Genomic DNA, 15508 nt, shown 5'->3' with positions numbered 1-15508 from the left:
TAATAACAATTTTGTTTTAAAATTTTTTTAAATTTAATAAAAAATTTAATAAAAATGTTACAAACACTACATAAAAATACATAAAACCTCAATTTACTACGAATAATAATTCAATTACAATACTCATTTAATAATCTTAATTTATCACAAAAAACTTAGTAAAGAACTATAAAAATAGAATAATGGTGTGGACACTGTATCACCCCTCATTCACAAAGCCAATCAATTTGTTTAATGGTGAGAAGTGTTGTATTGGAAGATCACCAAAGGAGGCTGACGGAGTATATACAATCACAATGACACATCACAGCATCAGTGGGACACATTTAATGTTGGTGGTGAGAGAATATAAGGAAGAAGACCGGATTAACCCAATTCAAATTACAGACCTTTCAACGTTTGGAACATATTTGGGTGAGTCGAAAGACAGAATGCACAAAGGACAACACTACACTGTTATGAAGACAACAACACAGCTTTATCTTGCATCAGAGCCCAAGGAACTGAAACTTGAATACAAAAATTATGATTTCTTCTGTGTTGGTATAAGACCACCAACAAATCTTGTTTCAAAGATCGAGAAGTTTGGTCATTTTGTGAATACTGTCGACGAATGCTCACACGTTGTTTGTAAGAAACTTTTGGAAGCGGAGGACATCGCAGCAGCCTTAGTATATGGCAAGAAGTTTATCACCCCAAATTGGTTCAGCCACTTGGACGACATGCGAACAGACTTTCCCAAAGAAGAGAATTTCATCCCCGAGACGGAACACAAAGAAAGGGGAATTGTTGCGCTGACTCCGCGAAACCATTTATTTGACGGTTGGTCGTTTTTAACTAAAATTCAAATTGTGAAGAAATTGGCAGAGGGATGTGGTGGAACTATTGGAAGTAGTGGAAAGGAAGTGTGTTTAGTAACTGGAGATGGAGATGTTAATACGGAGAGTATTGACGTTGGTCACTATGCTGTGTCAGATGATGTTTTTACGAAAGCGATATTATACAGTGATGTTGGGAATCTTCGAGCAAATTTTACAAACATTAAAATGGAGGAGTTTGTGAAGAAAGAAGAAACTCAAATGACTGAAGCAAATGAAATTAGTGAAGAGGATCAGGAAGGAAATATTATTGAAAAGGAGAATAAAAATGAAGAGAAACGAATGCAAGAAGAAAATGGGTTGGATGAGAACAAACTCAGTTATACTGAACAAAACCGTCGGAATGAAGATCTGAAATGCAACAAAGAAAAGGAGCTCAGCGAAGTTATCACATCAGCAGAAATAGAACATGTGCAAAAGAACAAACTTAATCGAAACATGGAAGAGACTTCGCTTGACACATTTGGAGCGTCAGAGAGTCACATCATTCAAAAAAGTTCATTTGAAACATTATTAAAAAAGATTCAGACACAAGACACACAGAAAAAGAAAGATCAGGAGAGTAAGCCACGACCCGTTCGAACACAAAGCACTCAAGCAATGAAAGTTATCAATAAAATAGTGAAGGCGGAATCCCCAAAACAAGACAGTGAAGAAGCTCAAGTGGTGTACAACAACACTCCACTGGTTAACACAATGAAATTTACACAGACGGTCAATTTGTGCTCGTGTGTTGAATTTGTTAAACAGAGGTTGGAGATGTTCTTACCTAATGAACTTGAATTTGAGTTTCTCTCAACAAAGTAATATCGAGTTTTGTATGTTGGAGTTGGTATGATGATTTTTTGATAATTTCCTATCTATTTATATATCACTAAAAATAGAAATAAACTTTCTTCGATAGAATACAACTTCAATTCCAAAGAGAAGAGGATGGAGAAGTACGTGCCAAAGTTGTGTTTACTGGGGAATGCCTCTGTCGGGAAGTCTTGTTTAATAGACCGACTTGTCAAAGGAACATTCAGTGATGAAGTACATTCAACAGTGAGTTGCAACTACGTCAAACGGACATTCATTGTGAATGGGATAGTCCAAGACGTTTCGATATGGGTTTGTTATTTTTATTAATTTGGCATCTACAAGGGTAATTAATTAAAGATAATTAATTAATTATCACAATTAACATTAAGGATACAGCAGGACAAGAGAAATATCGAAGCATCTCTGAAATGTATTACCGCGGAAGCGCAGGTGCGTTGGTAGTGTTTGATGTGACTGATACAAAGTCCTTTGACAGTCTTAAACGGTGGTTCAATGAACTCAAAAATGTCTCTCCGAAATGTGAAGTCTTGTTAGTTGGAAACAAGATAGACCTTGACACCGAGAGACAGATCACAACACAGATGGCGGAAAGTTTTGCTCGTGATCATTTATGTGAATATTGTGAAGTTTCTGCTAAAACTGGTAAACGTTTGTTTTCTTACTTTTTACTGTATTATAAATTATGATACTAATATTATTAACTTATAGGAGTTGTTGAAACGTTTGAAAAAATTGTATTAAAAATTGCAAAAACAAAGAAGGCGATAGCGGAGCCTGGTGTAGTGAGCATCAACAAAACGAGTTCTTGTTGTTGAATAAACTCACATGCGATATAAACAGTACTCAAGAAAACTCAATTCACTCTTCAACCTCTTTTTTATAAAAGACTTCTTTGTATGGGCTTTCTAAAGTGAAGCGATCGAAATCCTTTTGAATTGGGAATTTTTGGATGACTTTATTCTTCTCGTCTAAATTAATTGTGAACGTTAAACACTCTGGCAACGCACTTGGTGTTATTAATTGGGTAGCCCAGTAATTAGAGGCGGCGGAATTACCAAGATAAGTGTTCATCAATTTGTCTTTCCCAACACGATTTGAGATGACACAGTAACACATGTTCTCACAAGCCCTTCCTCCAGCCAACAAAGGGATGGTGTGATTAAAGAAGTCACCAGTGTTTGAGGCGTTCAAAATGACATCGTACTCTAACTTGGTGTTTCGAAGGAATACAGGGAACTTGATGTCAAAACAAATACTTAAGAGAAAACGAACACCACGCCACTCGACTATCACTTTCTCTTTGCCAGCAGTCAAACACGACTCGATGTCCATCATCTTGAATAAGTGAACTTTGTCGTACTTTCCTACTATACCACTTTTGTCCACAAAAAACATCCGATTAAAGTACTTTCCGTTGTCCTCGACAAAGATCGAACCGACAAGAGCACTATTTGTTTCAGCCGCTATTGTCTTCATCCACGTCGTGACTTGCTCCCCATTATTTTTGTGAGCTATTTTGGTGAGCTCGGAGTCAAAACCTGTTGAGAAGCACTCGGGCAACAGGTACAAATCACTCTTCTTTGAGCTTCGAATCATTTGGGCTATTGTGTCCAAAGTGTCATCTATAGTCGGTTGAACGTCAGATTGTACAACTGTTATGGTAAACACCATTGATATTTTCGAGTTGATTTGAGGAATTAATTATACTTTTTGAAAAGTTTTTATAAAAGACGAATCTTTGTTGTTTCAACTGCCGACAGGATTTGCTTCATAACAGAATTTCACGTTTTTCTTATTTTAAAAGATTTTAACACGTTTCTGTTTCCAATGACATTTTAAAACAACAAATTTTTTGCTTTACCAATCGAATTATTTTGCATTTTTATTTTTAAACAATTATTTTCAATAATATTTTAAAAATCAATACTTATCTTGAAATTATTAATTATTGTAAAAACACCAAAAATATTAAAAAACAATGAAAATAAGGTTGTCGATTGTAACACTGTTGTGTTTAAATCGACAATCGACACATGATTTTTGACTTGTGAGTCTGTGTCATTTACGCGCACGTTTACGCGACCGAGTTTAATGAATATTAAAATGTATTAAATTAAATGTATTGTCCGTAGTATAAGTGTTATGCCTGCAAAAGGCATTGTCGCGGAACGCATTTTATTCTTTGTGATGTGTGTAGGGGAAAGGTGTGCGTAAATGAAACATAAAGACCAATTAAAAATATGGGTTGATTCACAGAGTACTTTATTATCTCAAAAAAGTTAAGAAATGAATTAATTCAATAATCTTAGTTGTTTTTGTTGTAATGTCTTATTGTTATTTTACTAAGATCGTTGCAAAAAAATGTTGTCAGGAATGCGAACGGTTATTTCAACTATTATTTCAAAAATAAAAAATGCAAAATTTAAAAATTTTAACAATAAATTTTTTTTATAAAACAAAAAATAAATGGAACGTGAACGTGTTAATACATTTTTTAATAAGAAATAACTTTATTGTAGTCACATTAATAACAAGATTTATTTTATAAAACTGTTATTAAATAAATGGATAGATATTAACTAATATTGTAGTATACTATTAATTGAAAGATAATATATTATATTATAAGAAATAATATAAATTGATAAAAAATAGTTTGTATTGTTTCAAAAAAATAGGATAAAAACTATTCTGTTATTAAAAACAACACATATAAATATTAAATTGTGTTTAGATTCAATTGAAATTCTAACAACAGTTCTGAATAAGTTTAACAAAATATTGGAACGCCTTTTCTACTGTATTTTCTCTAATTTGTTCATTAATACCATGCATGGCCCCAATTTCTTTAAAAGAAAGTATCTCAGGCCCAAATCTAAACACACGATCAGATATTTCTAAATAGTGGGTTGAGTCTGTTCCTCCAATAACTAAAGCCGGAGCAATTATGACATTACCAAAGACTTCTTTGGCTGTTTTGACAATTTTGTCAAAGCCTTCGCAAGTCAAATTGGAACATACGTTCTCTTTTTTATCGTCGACCCAAAGCCACTCCATTTTGATTTCTTTGAAGTTCTTTTTGTATCTTTCAATTGTTTTGGTTATTCGCTCTTCAATGTCTTTAACTGAATCTCCTGGGAAACTTCTGATATCCACCACAAACTCTGCGTTATTTGGTAGTGCGTTTGTCATAGTTAAGTCTCCCATTCGCATATAAGTCATAACACAAGTTGTCCCAACAAGTGCTTTGAACTTCTCACCACACAATTGCACCACATTTGTACCCAAACTCCCCAATTTGGGTAAGTGATATACTAAAGAATTCAAAGGGAATGGGAGTCCTCTCCCAACCTCCTCTATCATCAACTTAACTGGTTCATTCCATCGCTTTATTCTCACACTTTTCTCTATAGCAGAAACAAATTGATTGACCATTTTCGATTCTGTTCGATTTGGAGGAATACTGGCATGCCCTCCTCTCAATGTTAACTCAAACTTTGCACACAATCTCCTCTTCTCCGAAAATCCAATGAGCGCCAAATTGCGCTTCAAAAAGCTCTTCTCTAAGTCTAACACACAATACCCTTCATCTAAGACAACATACGGCGTCACACCTCGTCTCTTTAACTCAGAGACTACTGCTTGACACCCAGTACCACCTACTTCTTCATCAGCACCAGACATGAAGTAGATGCTTCTTTTTGGCTTAAAGTTTGTCGCAAAGAGAAAATTGAGAGCCTCCAAACAGGTGACAAAGTCTGTCTTGTTATCCATCGCGCCACGTCCATAAACAACACCATCTTTTGTGGTGCCTTCAAATGGGTTTGTGTCCCATCCAGCAGAGGGTGCCGGGACGACATCGTGGTGCGCCAACAAGACGAGGGGTTCCGTGTTCTCCACATCACATCTGAGTAATATCGTGTTTGTGTTAAACAACTCAAGTGTGAACTTTTCAAAAAGAATTGGGTACGTCGTTTTCATCCATTCCCTCATCTTCTCAAAGTTTTCATTAGCCGACTTAGAAACAGTTGGTATTGAAATGGCCTCTTTAAGATGATTGACCAAGTCTTTGGGGACTTCACTAAGTTCGACGGAGTTCATAAATTCTTGTTTGTGCGGTTGGACTAAATAAAGCAAAACAAAGATAGTAACAATTGTCACAACAAGAATAGTGAAGAGAGCAAGAAACATTTCAAATATTCAGTTTGTTGATGTTTAATAGTAATGAATTATATAGTATTATTATGGTAAATAATAGTTTAAATATATACTAATAATAATATTATTATTAATCAATATTTATTTCAAAAGAAGTCAAGGCGAAAAATACAAAATGGAAGAACATTTTGTTTTTGAAGAAGTTGAAATAGAAAATAAATTATAATAATAAGTACTAAAAGTATAAAAAATGGTAATAAGTTTTCTTAATAAAAAAGAACTATCAAATGCAGTGAGGAATGGGATATGTGGATGTTTTGTTGGTGTGTCTGCTAACAACTTTGGCAGTCGCTTCAGACAGTTCATCTACTGAGGAAGACGACAACACACAACTCATTACTATCATAGTTATGTGTACTGTCTTTGGGTCACTCATTATAGTATCTACAATTGTTGCAATAGTGTTGTTCATTAAACAAAGACGAAACAAAATGAATGCGTACAAGAATCTAGAGTAATTTTTTAGTGTTTTTTTGTTCGTTGTCGATTTTTTGCCACAAAGCTTTTAGTGTTTGTTGAAAAGTATATTATTTGCTTATCACAACACGTATAAGTGTTTTGTAATCACACTAATAGGTTTGTCGGAAATAAAGTAAAGAGTTAAGTTGTATATTTCTGGAAAAAACTTGACATAACAACACGTTTTGATTCCGTTCTAAAAGTCATCAACTTTGTCAACAATATGTGCAAATTATATCACAACTTACAATATCATTATTTATTAAATGAAATTCGGAGATTAATGGTACCTTTGTGAAGATGGTGAAAAACAATATGTATAACACTTTTGCTTGTGAAAATCGCATTGTTATAAAAATTAAAGGTATGAAACATTCAAAGTTCGTTCTAAATTAAAAAAAAAATTAAACAAATCCTTATAATTATATAAATTATAATATAAGTTTAATAATTATAGTTTAAAATATATTAACAATCATAGTTCAGAAATAATCAAAATAAACATCTTGATGTCTTTTAATTTATTATATAAATATTATAAATATATTACTATTATTAAATAAATAGTTCAAAACCATAATTGATTTTGTTGTTTTTTTTAACACAAAAAAATCGAATTGATTTTTAAGATTATAAAAAGATGTGTTTTTTTTGTTAAAATAATAGTAATCTATTTACTATTATTTATTATTTATTTAATTTTTATTATATTTAGCTAACAATTTTACAATAAACGAATAGATTCAGAAATTATAAACTAACATCAACTATTTGATTTTTAAACCAAAATTATATTTAAACTAATAAATATAGTATTCATATAATAAAATAATCTATATTATTGTATATTTCTATATTGTTATTTACTTGTTTGTTAAAAGTTTTATGTCAATTCAAATTATCTAAAATTATTTTTTATAATTAAAAAAGTTATTATAAAACAATAACAAACATAGAAAAATAACAAAAAAAAGCGAATTTAATTACAAAACAACCAAATTAAATCAACTGATTAAATTTCTTATAGAGAGAAAGTATTGTAAAACTAATAACTTTATTGTATGAAAAAAGACTCAAAACAAATAAGATAAATATAAAAAACATTCAATATATAACAATCAATACAAAAAATTGTTTTGGCATTATATAAAAACTCTTTAACAACTTTAAAAGTAATGAACTCCTCCTTCACGACTTCCAAAATCACATTTCACAACGGCCTCAACTGTCTTGTAGTTGTGTCACACTCTCAAACACCACAGAAAGAATGTCGTAAAAAGACAGATATCGATTTTAATATCGACGAAGACCAAGAAAGTACGGATTCGGATTTGGAAGTTCTTTCCATACTTTCTGGAAACAACAGTGATATTGAAGACCGCTTTAATGTCTTTGGGAATGAGTCTGTCGTTTCTCCAGAACTTAGAGCATTCTCCGTTTAAGTTTTCTGGTACTGATGTTTATGTAATTAAATCGTGTTATTTATTGGTGGTTGATGGTCATTTTTTTCGGTTTTTTTTAAAACAAAAAATGCTTTTACTTTTCACTTTTTTGTTACTGATTCACTTTTTATCAGAAATGGTCCTTCAATATAAAAGTATATAATTATTTAATATATAATTGTAGTTTGCTATTTTTAATGTGTTACTTAATTAATAGTTAATTTTACTATATTTGAAATAAACAACAAATATTTATAGTATTGTTTATTTATAATATACTATACTAAAATACTGATTTATTTGAAGGACAAATGCCTCACAAATCAAACAATTTAATAATAGTAACTTCAAACAAGATAAAAATAGGAAAAAAAACTGAATAATTCTTTTTGTCACTGCATAACATTTGAATAACAAATTGAATAACAAAAAATAAATGACACTTCGGTTTGGCATTTACCAGTATGGACACCAACCTTGGTACGACTGACTCAAATTCTCATGGGAAATTGCTTCTTTAATAAGTCTGTCGACTTGGTCACTGACACTAAGTTCCACTTCATTGCCAAAGTCCTTTCCAGTCAATTTCTCAAGCACCCTTTTCATGACTGTTCCCGCTTTGGTCTTCATCGCACTGTCTTCTCCTTGTTGATTCTCTTTTGGCTTTGTATTGTCTTCTTCGTCTTCCGCGTCTTTGCCACCAAGTATTCGAACAATAAGTGGATCATACACAAACGCTTCGAGCACCGCCATTAAACTGTCTTTATTCATTCGCAGCACTTTCATCACCGCCTCACATGTAATTCTGAATGTCCCTTCAATGCCACTCACATCCATCGCATTCACTATCATCCGTGTTAATCGGAATGGTATTCGTTCAGGGAACTTCTCTCGTTGTATCGCCACTTCAAAACAGTCGCCAAAGTCGATGTGAACAACATTACCCGTGTATCTCTGTAACATCAAATTAGAAGGGTGTCGGTCTCCAAGGCCCAAAATGTATCCAACCATCGACATTAAGGCGACACTTCGTGTGAAATTCGTTCTTCGCTCCATCCAAGCCTCTGACGACGCACTCTTGAGCCACAATATATTGGCCAAATCCATTCCAGATGATTCCTCCAAGACAGTTTCGAAGATCTCGACCTTTTGTAAGTATGACAAGTCATCAAAGCGAGGCGCCAATTTGGTGATCAACTTCTTTTCGAAATCGACTGGGATGTTATGTGTCTCTCTGTATTCTTTGATCAGTTGATGGAACGTATCAGAATGTGGCACCCATCCAATCAACCCACTCATTGGACTCAATGGGATGACTTCGTAACACAAAATGTTCAAGTGATGTGTTGATGTCGCGGAGTTGCTTGCCAACAAGTCGTTGACAAGCCCAAATAGTTGCATCACTCTCTCGTCTTGCCTCAGATCTTCATGTCCCTTTAAACAGAATTTATACTCAACTCCATTTGAACCGACAATCGCCAACTTTCTTGGGCGTTGTTTCGATGGGATGATATTAAGAACAGGTACAATGCTCTTAATACGTGTGATGTTGTTAATGTTCTGTGCTTTGTACGTTCCAGGAACTGCAATATCCAAATCTCTTGCTTCCGTGAGTCTTGGGGAGACTTGTTGGAGTTCCAATACAGACACTGAGTTGATCGACTTATGTATTCTCTTGTATATTCTAAAGTACAATTCCCATGCATTTTCAATGTCGTGGTCTTTGTCCGTCGCTTTCTTGTCTTTTGCTTTAAACCTCATACACAAGTCGTACGCGTCTTTAAGGTCTTTGCCATACGATTGGAGAAATCCTCTTTCATTTTGCGTCTCGCCGCCTTTCTCCATCTTTTCGTAAAGGGGTTGTAACAACGATAACATCGCATTGAAGTTGTGGTTGATATAAAACTCTCTGCTCGCTTCTTCGAGTGATTCATGCCACGACTCATGCCACAATACAGCAACTCGGACCAACTCTTCGCCAACTAACAAAGCTTGTTCGACCAAGTGTCCCGAGTCCGTTCGAATCTTTTCAATTACTGACATAGCAGTCTTTCTTCTGTCATATGACGGTGACTTAGAAGCTACAGTTAATGGATATACAAGTGCTTGTGGATGCTTCTTACCTATAATAGTCAATAAATCGGTCATCACTCTCTTCACAGCAGGTACGCTTGACTGTATCCTAGCTATAATCTGTGGTATGACATGAAGCCATATATCGACTGGCAGTGCTCGAATACCCTCGACAATAGCTTCTTCGACTTCTTGGTACTTCCCGTACTTAAAGAGAATCGTCAACAGTCTCAAAGTGTCTTGAAGGGTTTGCGAGTTCTTTGTGAGTATAAGCGACTTGACAAAGCCTTCAATAGAAATTCTCAGATATTCGACCAGTGTGTCTTCGGACATCTCTTCGTCGTTCTCAATGTAACTCACCACCTCAAAATTGACGAGTGCCCAGCTGTGCCAATACTTGAAGTTCTCTGTGTCGTATTGGACAGTAGCGTGGTAGTATTGTAATATCCGTGGAATGGTGTCGTAGTTGAATGAATTCGAATTCTGTGCAATATACAAATTCCACTCCCCGAGTTTTGATGACACATCCGCCTTCAACGCCAAGTCGTCGCTTCGACGAGTCTCAATGATCTTTGCAAAATTATTTAATGTCTCAAGGATCTTTGTTCGATGCTCCAAATCCTTTGCTCCCTTCCATTGAATGTTTAAGTATTGGACACCAATCCTCAATTTCGCAGGTGGAAGTTCATTCAAGTGCTCGTCGAGAGAAATTCCGGCTAATCGATCCAACGTTTTCATCGCCAATTTAGGCATTCCACTCTTATAACACAGTCCAGTGAATTTAATCCACGAATCGCTGTTTTCAGTCTCACTCAACACAAAGCTGTGGATCTTCAATAGTTTTTGCCACACCGAGACATCCGCTTTTGCATTCACCAACTTTTGCGTCCACGCACTCTTCAAGATGCTTTTGGCGTCTTGCGTGTATTTCCCTTCTTTACACATAATAACTTCTTCAAGTTCAGCAAGCATATGCGCACGGGCAACAGTCGAATACGCTCTTTCGTAACATTCTCCAGCCAACGCTGATAACTCCGGGTCTAAGATCGTTCGTTCCTTTTGAATCAAGTCGGTTGCTTTCGAGAAATCGCCTTTGTTAATCGCATTAATAGTCCTGAAAAAGTTGGTATCAAAGTTGTTATCCGTCATCTCCACTACAACTCTTCCAAAATCGTCCCATTGATCCAAGTACCACAAAGCAGCCGCATATAATGGTCTTGCCGTTTCAATTACTGTCTCATCGCCAGACTCCCAAATGTTCTTTGCCGTTTCTCCAAGTCCTTCCCAGTCACCAAGTTCATACAAACAATTCAATTTCCCAACTAAAAGTTCCGGGTTCTTAGAATCGTCTTTGATCTTCTTTTCGTAAATGTCGAGCGCCTTTTGCCATCTGCCAAGTTTCTCAAACCACGTCTGGTTCAATTCAGACTCTTCTTGATCCTTTTTAAGGTTCTTGGTATACTCTATCAGACCAGCAGCTGCATCGTAGTTCTGTAACTGATTGTTCAATCCAATCAACTCTTCGACTAACTGTGTTGTTGGGTTCTCCAAGAATTCAGCCTCTTTGTAGTGAAGCGCTTTCGCATATGCGTTACACTTCTTTGCATAATTTCCAAGAGACTTTATAGGAACTTTAATGCCCTCACGTTCCATGAACTCACACAAATTGAGGAGAATCTGTAAAATCTCCGGTGGAGTGCTTTGGTTCTCGAGAACAGTTTTCAAGCAGAAGACAAGCCGTTGTGCGTTCTCTGTGGAGTCTTGCCATGATGCCAAAAATGCGTAGTTGAACAAATCACGAGCCAACGGGGAATGGTCTGTTGAAAGAGAGTGACACAGATTCAACGAGTGAATTGGACTTTCTTTCAAGAACGTGATCGCAGTCTGCTTGACCCAATCGAACCAATCTTCTTTACTCCGTCGCTGTTTATAAGTATCCCAAGCCAGCACAATCTTCGAGAAGTCTTTTGAAAGCGTGTCTCCTGTTGAGTCTTGATTGAAGTTTGTGACTTGGGTATGAAGGTCTTCCGAAATAGTAACATTCTGTCCTTCGTTATCATCCAAAGGTAGTACTGGACCATCTGGGGTATCTTTCAATTTAGTTACAATACTTTCGTACCTTTGATGAGTGTACCTCGGACAGTACTTGTTCAGTGCTATTTGAATGGTTTGGTGGTATACAATAAATGGCTTTCCAAGTCTTTCAGCAACACTACAGAAAACGTCCATTGTTGTGTCTCTTAAAATTGGATTTGGCAGCAGTCTTGTTAACGGTAGAATAAGTCGACTGATAAACTCTTCAGCATCGACATGTTGTAAAAATTTGTAAAGAGCCTTTAACGTTGGTAACACAATAGAGTGGTGGACTTGTTCGCTGACTAAGTCAGTGATTGTTGGAATAACTAAATGTAAGTAATCTTCAAAATCGATGTTCTCAGACAACACAACAATCGAATTAATAACACTTTCAAAAACAGTGCTGTTCTGGTCAAAGACATATTTGTTCAGTTCAGTGAGAATGAGTGAAAGCATCTTCGGCATATACGTCTTAAACTCATCATGCATGACACTTGATATTTCTCCAACTAAAGAGAGTATTGGTAAGACTGTTGTTTCATCCCAACACTCTTGAATCAAATTCACTATATCGGAAAGGTACTCTCTGATATTCTTTTCAATCAAACACATCATATCCGCCAACCCTTTAATCAACGCGGGTCTCACACCAGGAAGACACGTCTTAAACAACTTCAAATATATCGAAAGGATTTGTGGGATGAACGGAAGACTCTTCTTGTTCAAATACAAAACAACTCCAACAAACGTTTCGACGGTTTGTGAGTGCCCAATGTACAAACTGTTGTCTCGCAATATTTCAAATAAAAGACTGAAAACAGTTAAAGCGTAGAATTCATCGGTGCCGGGTTGTGTAGTTGGTAACATGTTATCCGAATTGTCTGGATCATCGTTATTATTGGCGCTGTCTTTTTCAGTCAATAATTTATATTTGTACGTATCGATAGCCCCAATGATACCAAACACCTTGATCAACTCCAATTTAATGCTTTGCGTTCTCTCGTTACTCGCCAAGTCCAGGAGAATACCCAAAAGCTCCGGGTAGTCGTAATACGGTTGAACAACATATCCAATATTTCTGGTCAACTTGCCTAAAGCAGAGAGTGCAGCTCCTCTTCTCTCACTTCTCTTCTGTGTGTTGCCCTTGTCTGACAACACAGTGATCATACACTTCATCAACCTCTTCACAAACGCACTCAAGTCGTTTCCAATCGTCGTCAAGTCACCAATCGCATTCAGCAGATATATACAAGTCTCTCCGTGTGATTTATCAATAGATTCTTCAAGCTTTGGTAATAAATCTTCAAGTAATGGCTCGACATAAGGTTTAATGAGTCGTTCTGACGACTTAATAAGTCTTCCCATTAACAAAGATGCCTCTTCATTTGTTTTCAAGTCGGAGGAGTATTTCAATTGCGTCAAAAGCCGAATGATCGTCTTTCTAAACGATGGCATAACAAAGGCGGGGTTATACTTCGTGAGTCTTCCAATAATACAAATTGCTTGTTCTCTGACTTTTAAATTCTCGTCGTTCAGTACAACAAACATCGTTTGAATCTTCTTCGATTGTGCCAAGAAGTTATCAAATCGTTCATCAAGTAACTTCACAATGGTGAGCCGAATTTCCGTCTCGCCATCCGATAGTCCATGTTCAAGAATTTTCTCAAGCACATCAATGACGTTCAGTGTCGAGACAACTTTCTTAGTTTCATCCAAAGGAGGCAAAAGTACTTTAATGAGCATTGCAGATTCCTTTCTGATTCCTTTGTCTTCAGAATCGATGAATTTCATGATACATTCCTTGACAACGGGAATGATATTGTCTTTAAACTTAAACGAATGAAGTGTATTCAGTGCGAGTATGATTTGTTCCGAATTATCTAAAGAGGGCACAATGACTTTGTTAAACATTTTCAAGTGTTCTGGCGCTCCAAAAGGAATGTACGCCTTTCCCAACAAAATTCCACATATCGAGTCCAACAGCATTTTCTGTATTTGGTGACGATAAGATGGGTTACTACACACATCACACGCCTTTTTCACAAGTGACACCAAATTCTGGGAAATGCCATTTTCAAGGAGATTGGGATAGATTTGATAGAACAGTGTAAATACCCTTGGCACTGGAATAAACTCAATCAACTGCTGTGTACAATACATCACCGCATTTAACACTTCAGACTGCTTTTCCTTCGACAATACAATGCTTTTAATCTGCGTAAAGACATTCTCCAAGTACGGGTACATCTCGCTCTTCACTTCTCGGGCGATGTCTCCTATCACACTAAACACTATATTCTTCTCTGGAAAATTTCGCGTGCAATTCACCAAGTAATTCATCACACCACTCAACGGCTCTTGAACTTTCACTCTTCTCACATCGTCATTCTCCGGTGAATTGAATTCCTGTCCGGTTCGGATATCTTTATTATACAATTCGGCCACCACCTCATTCTTTGGTGCAAAGCTTGTTGGGTCAAAATTCGCAAATTCAGCAAGGGATTGTAAGATCGTCTTCTTAATGATCACTATTTTATTCTCTCTGTTATTCAAGAATATCTGAAGAACCTCTTTGAATTTGGAGACCATGAATTCTCTGCAATTGTGTAACAGTGCAGTCAGTATTAATAACGCACCATGCTGCAAATCAGGGTTATTCATCCGTTTCAAGTACATCACAGCTTGTTCATACAATGGACTTAAATCAAACCCCTCCGCCTTTGCAGTGAATAAGTGAAGTAATACAGCAAGTGCCTTTTGTGACTCAATACGTGCTTGGATGTTCTTGTCATACAACACATTAATCAACAAATCGATCATTCGCGTTTGATTCATAAAACACACAACTTCATTGTTTAACGCAATGTGGTACACCATCATCGCGCCAGTCGTTTTTGGTTCCTTCTGTCCATCAGTCCATCAGTTCACTAGCACCCATGTCTTATTAGTATACATCAAACAAACTTCTAGATACTTAAAAGCAGTGTCGAGCTCAACTTCAACTAGATCATGAGGAGCTACTCGAACAATTTTACCAAGTAACTTAACTGCTCCACTCACGACGTCGGGGTATTGCGATTTCAAAAGAACGTCGACGATATCCTTCGCATATGTTCGAGTAAAGGTTTCGTCAATTTCACTTGATATAATTAAATCTACTATCATCGTTATCGACAACAGTTGATCCATCGGCGTGTCCGACGATTTCATTTGATCTATCAGGCCGTTCGATATCTCTGATAGAAAAGTCGCTATACCCTCCCCTTGAAGATCTCGAATCACTACAAATAAGAAGTCGTGGATTTTCGATAACATGACATCGACTTGTGTCCCCTTGTTCGACGTCAGTTCTTTAAATAGTGCTATGAACTTGACCGACCAAGACATTTTCGTTGACATCTTTGGTTTTTATTTTCAAGTTCAGGTTGTGAATTTCATTTTTATTGGTCTCTATTCGTATAGTTCTTGTTTACTATTATTTATTAATTTGAAACTAGTAAATGTACTAGATCGGAATTTCCTCTCAGTATCGCATACCTC

General features: G+C 36.0%; 5 protein-coding genes across 5 annotated transcripts; 2 read left to right on the top strand and 3 right to left on the bottom strand.

Annotated features, from left to right (window-relative positions):
* Positions 1–182: 182 nt before the first annotated feature.
* EIN_080630 (hypothetical protein) lies at positions 183–1685 on the top strand (the record flags this gene model as incomplete). Its single annotated transcript, XM_004184389.1, has 1 exon — positions 183–1685. One exon carries the CDS (start codon positions 183–185, stop codon positions 1683–1685), a length of 1503 nt encoding a protein of 500 aa, XP_004184437.1.
* A 126-nt stretch (positions 1686–1811) lies between these two features.
* EIN_080620 (RAB, putative) lies at positions 1812–2515 on the top strand (the record flags this gene model as incomplete). The annotated part of the gene is made up of 3 exons (XM_004184388.1): positions 1812–1988; positions 2069–2348; positions 2409–2515. 3 exons carry the CDS (start codon positions 1812–1814, stop codon positions 2513–2515), a joined length of 564 nt encoding a protein of 187 aa, XP_004184436.1.
* Positions 2516–2558: 43 nt separating this feature from the next.
* Positions 2559–3371, bottom strand: EIN_080610 (hypothetical protein; the record flags this gene model as incomplete). Its single annotated transcript, XM_004184387.1, has 1 exon — positions 2559–3371. The coding sequence occupies one exon, from the start codon at positions 3369–3371 to the stop codon at positions 2559–2561; it is 813 nt and encodes a 270-aa protein (XP_004184435.1).
* A 1077-nt stretch (positions 3372–4448) lies between these two features.
* Positions 4449–5891, bottom strand: EIN_080600 (carboxypeptidase S, putative; the record flags this gene model as incomplete). The annotated part of the gene is made up of 1 exon (XM_004184386.1): positions 4449–5891. One exon carries the CDS (start codon positions 5889–5891, stop codon positions 4449–4451), a length of 1443 nt encoding a protein of 480 aa, XP_004184434.1.
* A 2384-nt stretch (positions 5892–8275) lies between these two features.
* EIN_080590 (FKBP12-rapamycin complex-associated protein, putative) lies at positions 8276–15367 on the bottom strand (the record flags this gene model as incomplete). Its single annotated transcript, XM_004184385.1, has 2 exons — positions 8276–14872; positions 14933–15367. 2 exons carry the CDS (start codon positions 15365–15367, stop codon positions 8276–8278), a joined length of 7032 nt encoding a protein of 2343 aa, XP_004184433.1.
* Positions 15368–15508: the final 141 nt, after the last annotated feature.

Source organism: Entamoeba invadens (genome assembly GCF_000330505.1).
Source record: "Entamoeba invadens IP1 unplaced genomic scaffold scaff_1105074725643, whole genome shotgun sequence".
Lineage (NCBI taxonomy): Eukaryota > Evosea > Mastigamoebida > Endamoebidae > Entamoeba > Entamoeba invadens.
This window is presented reverse-complemented; position numbering and strand designations above follow the sequence as displayed.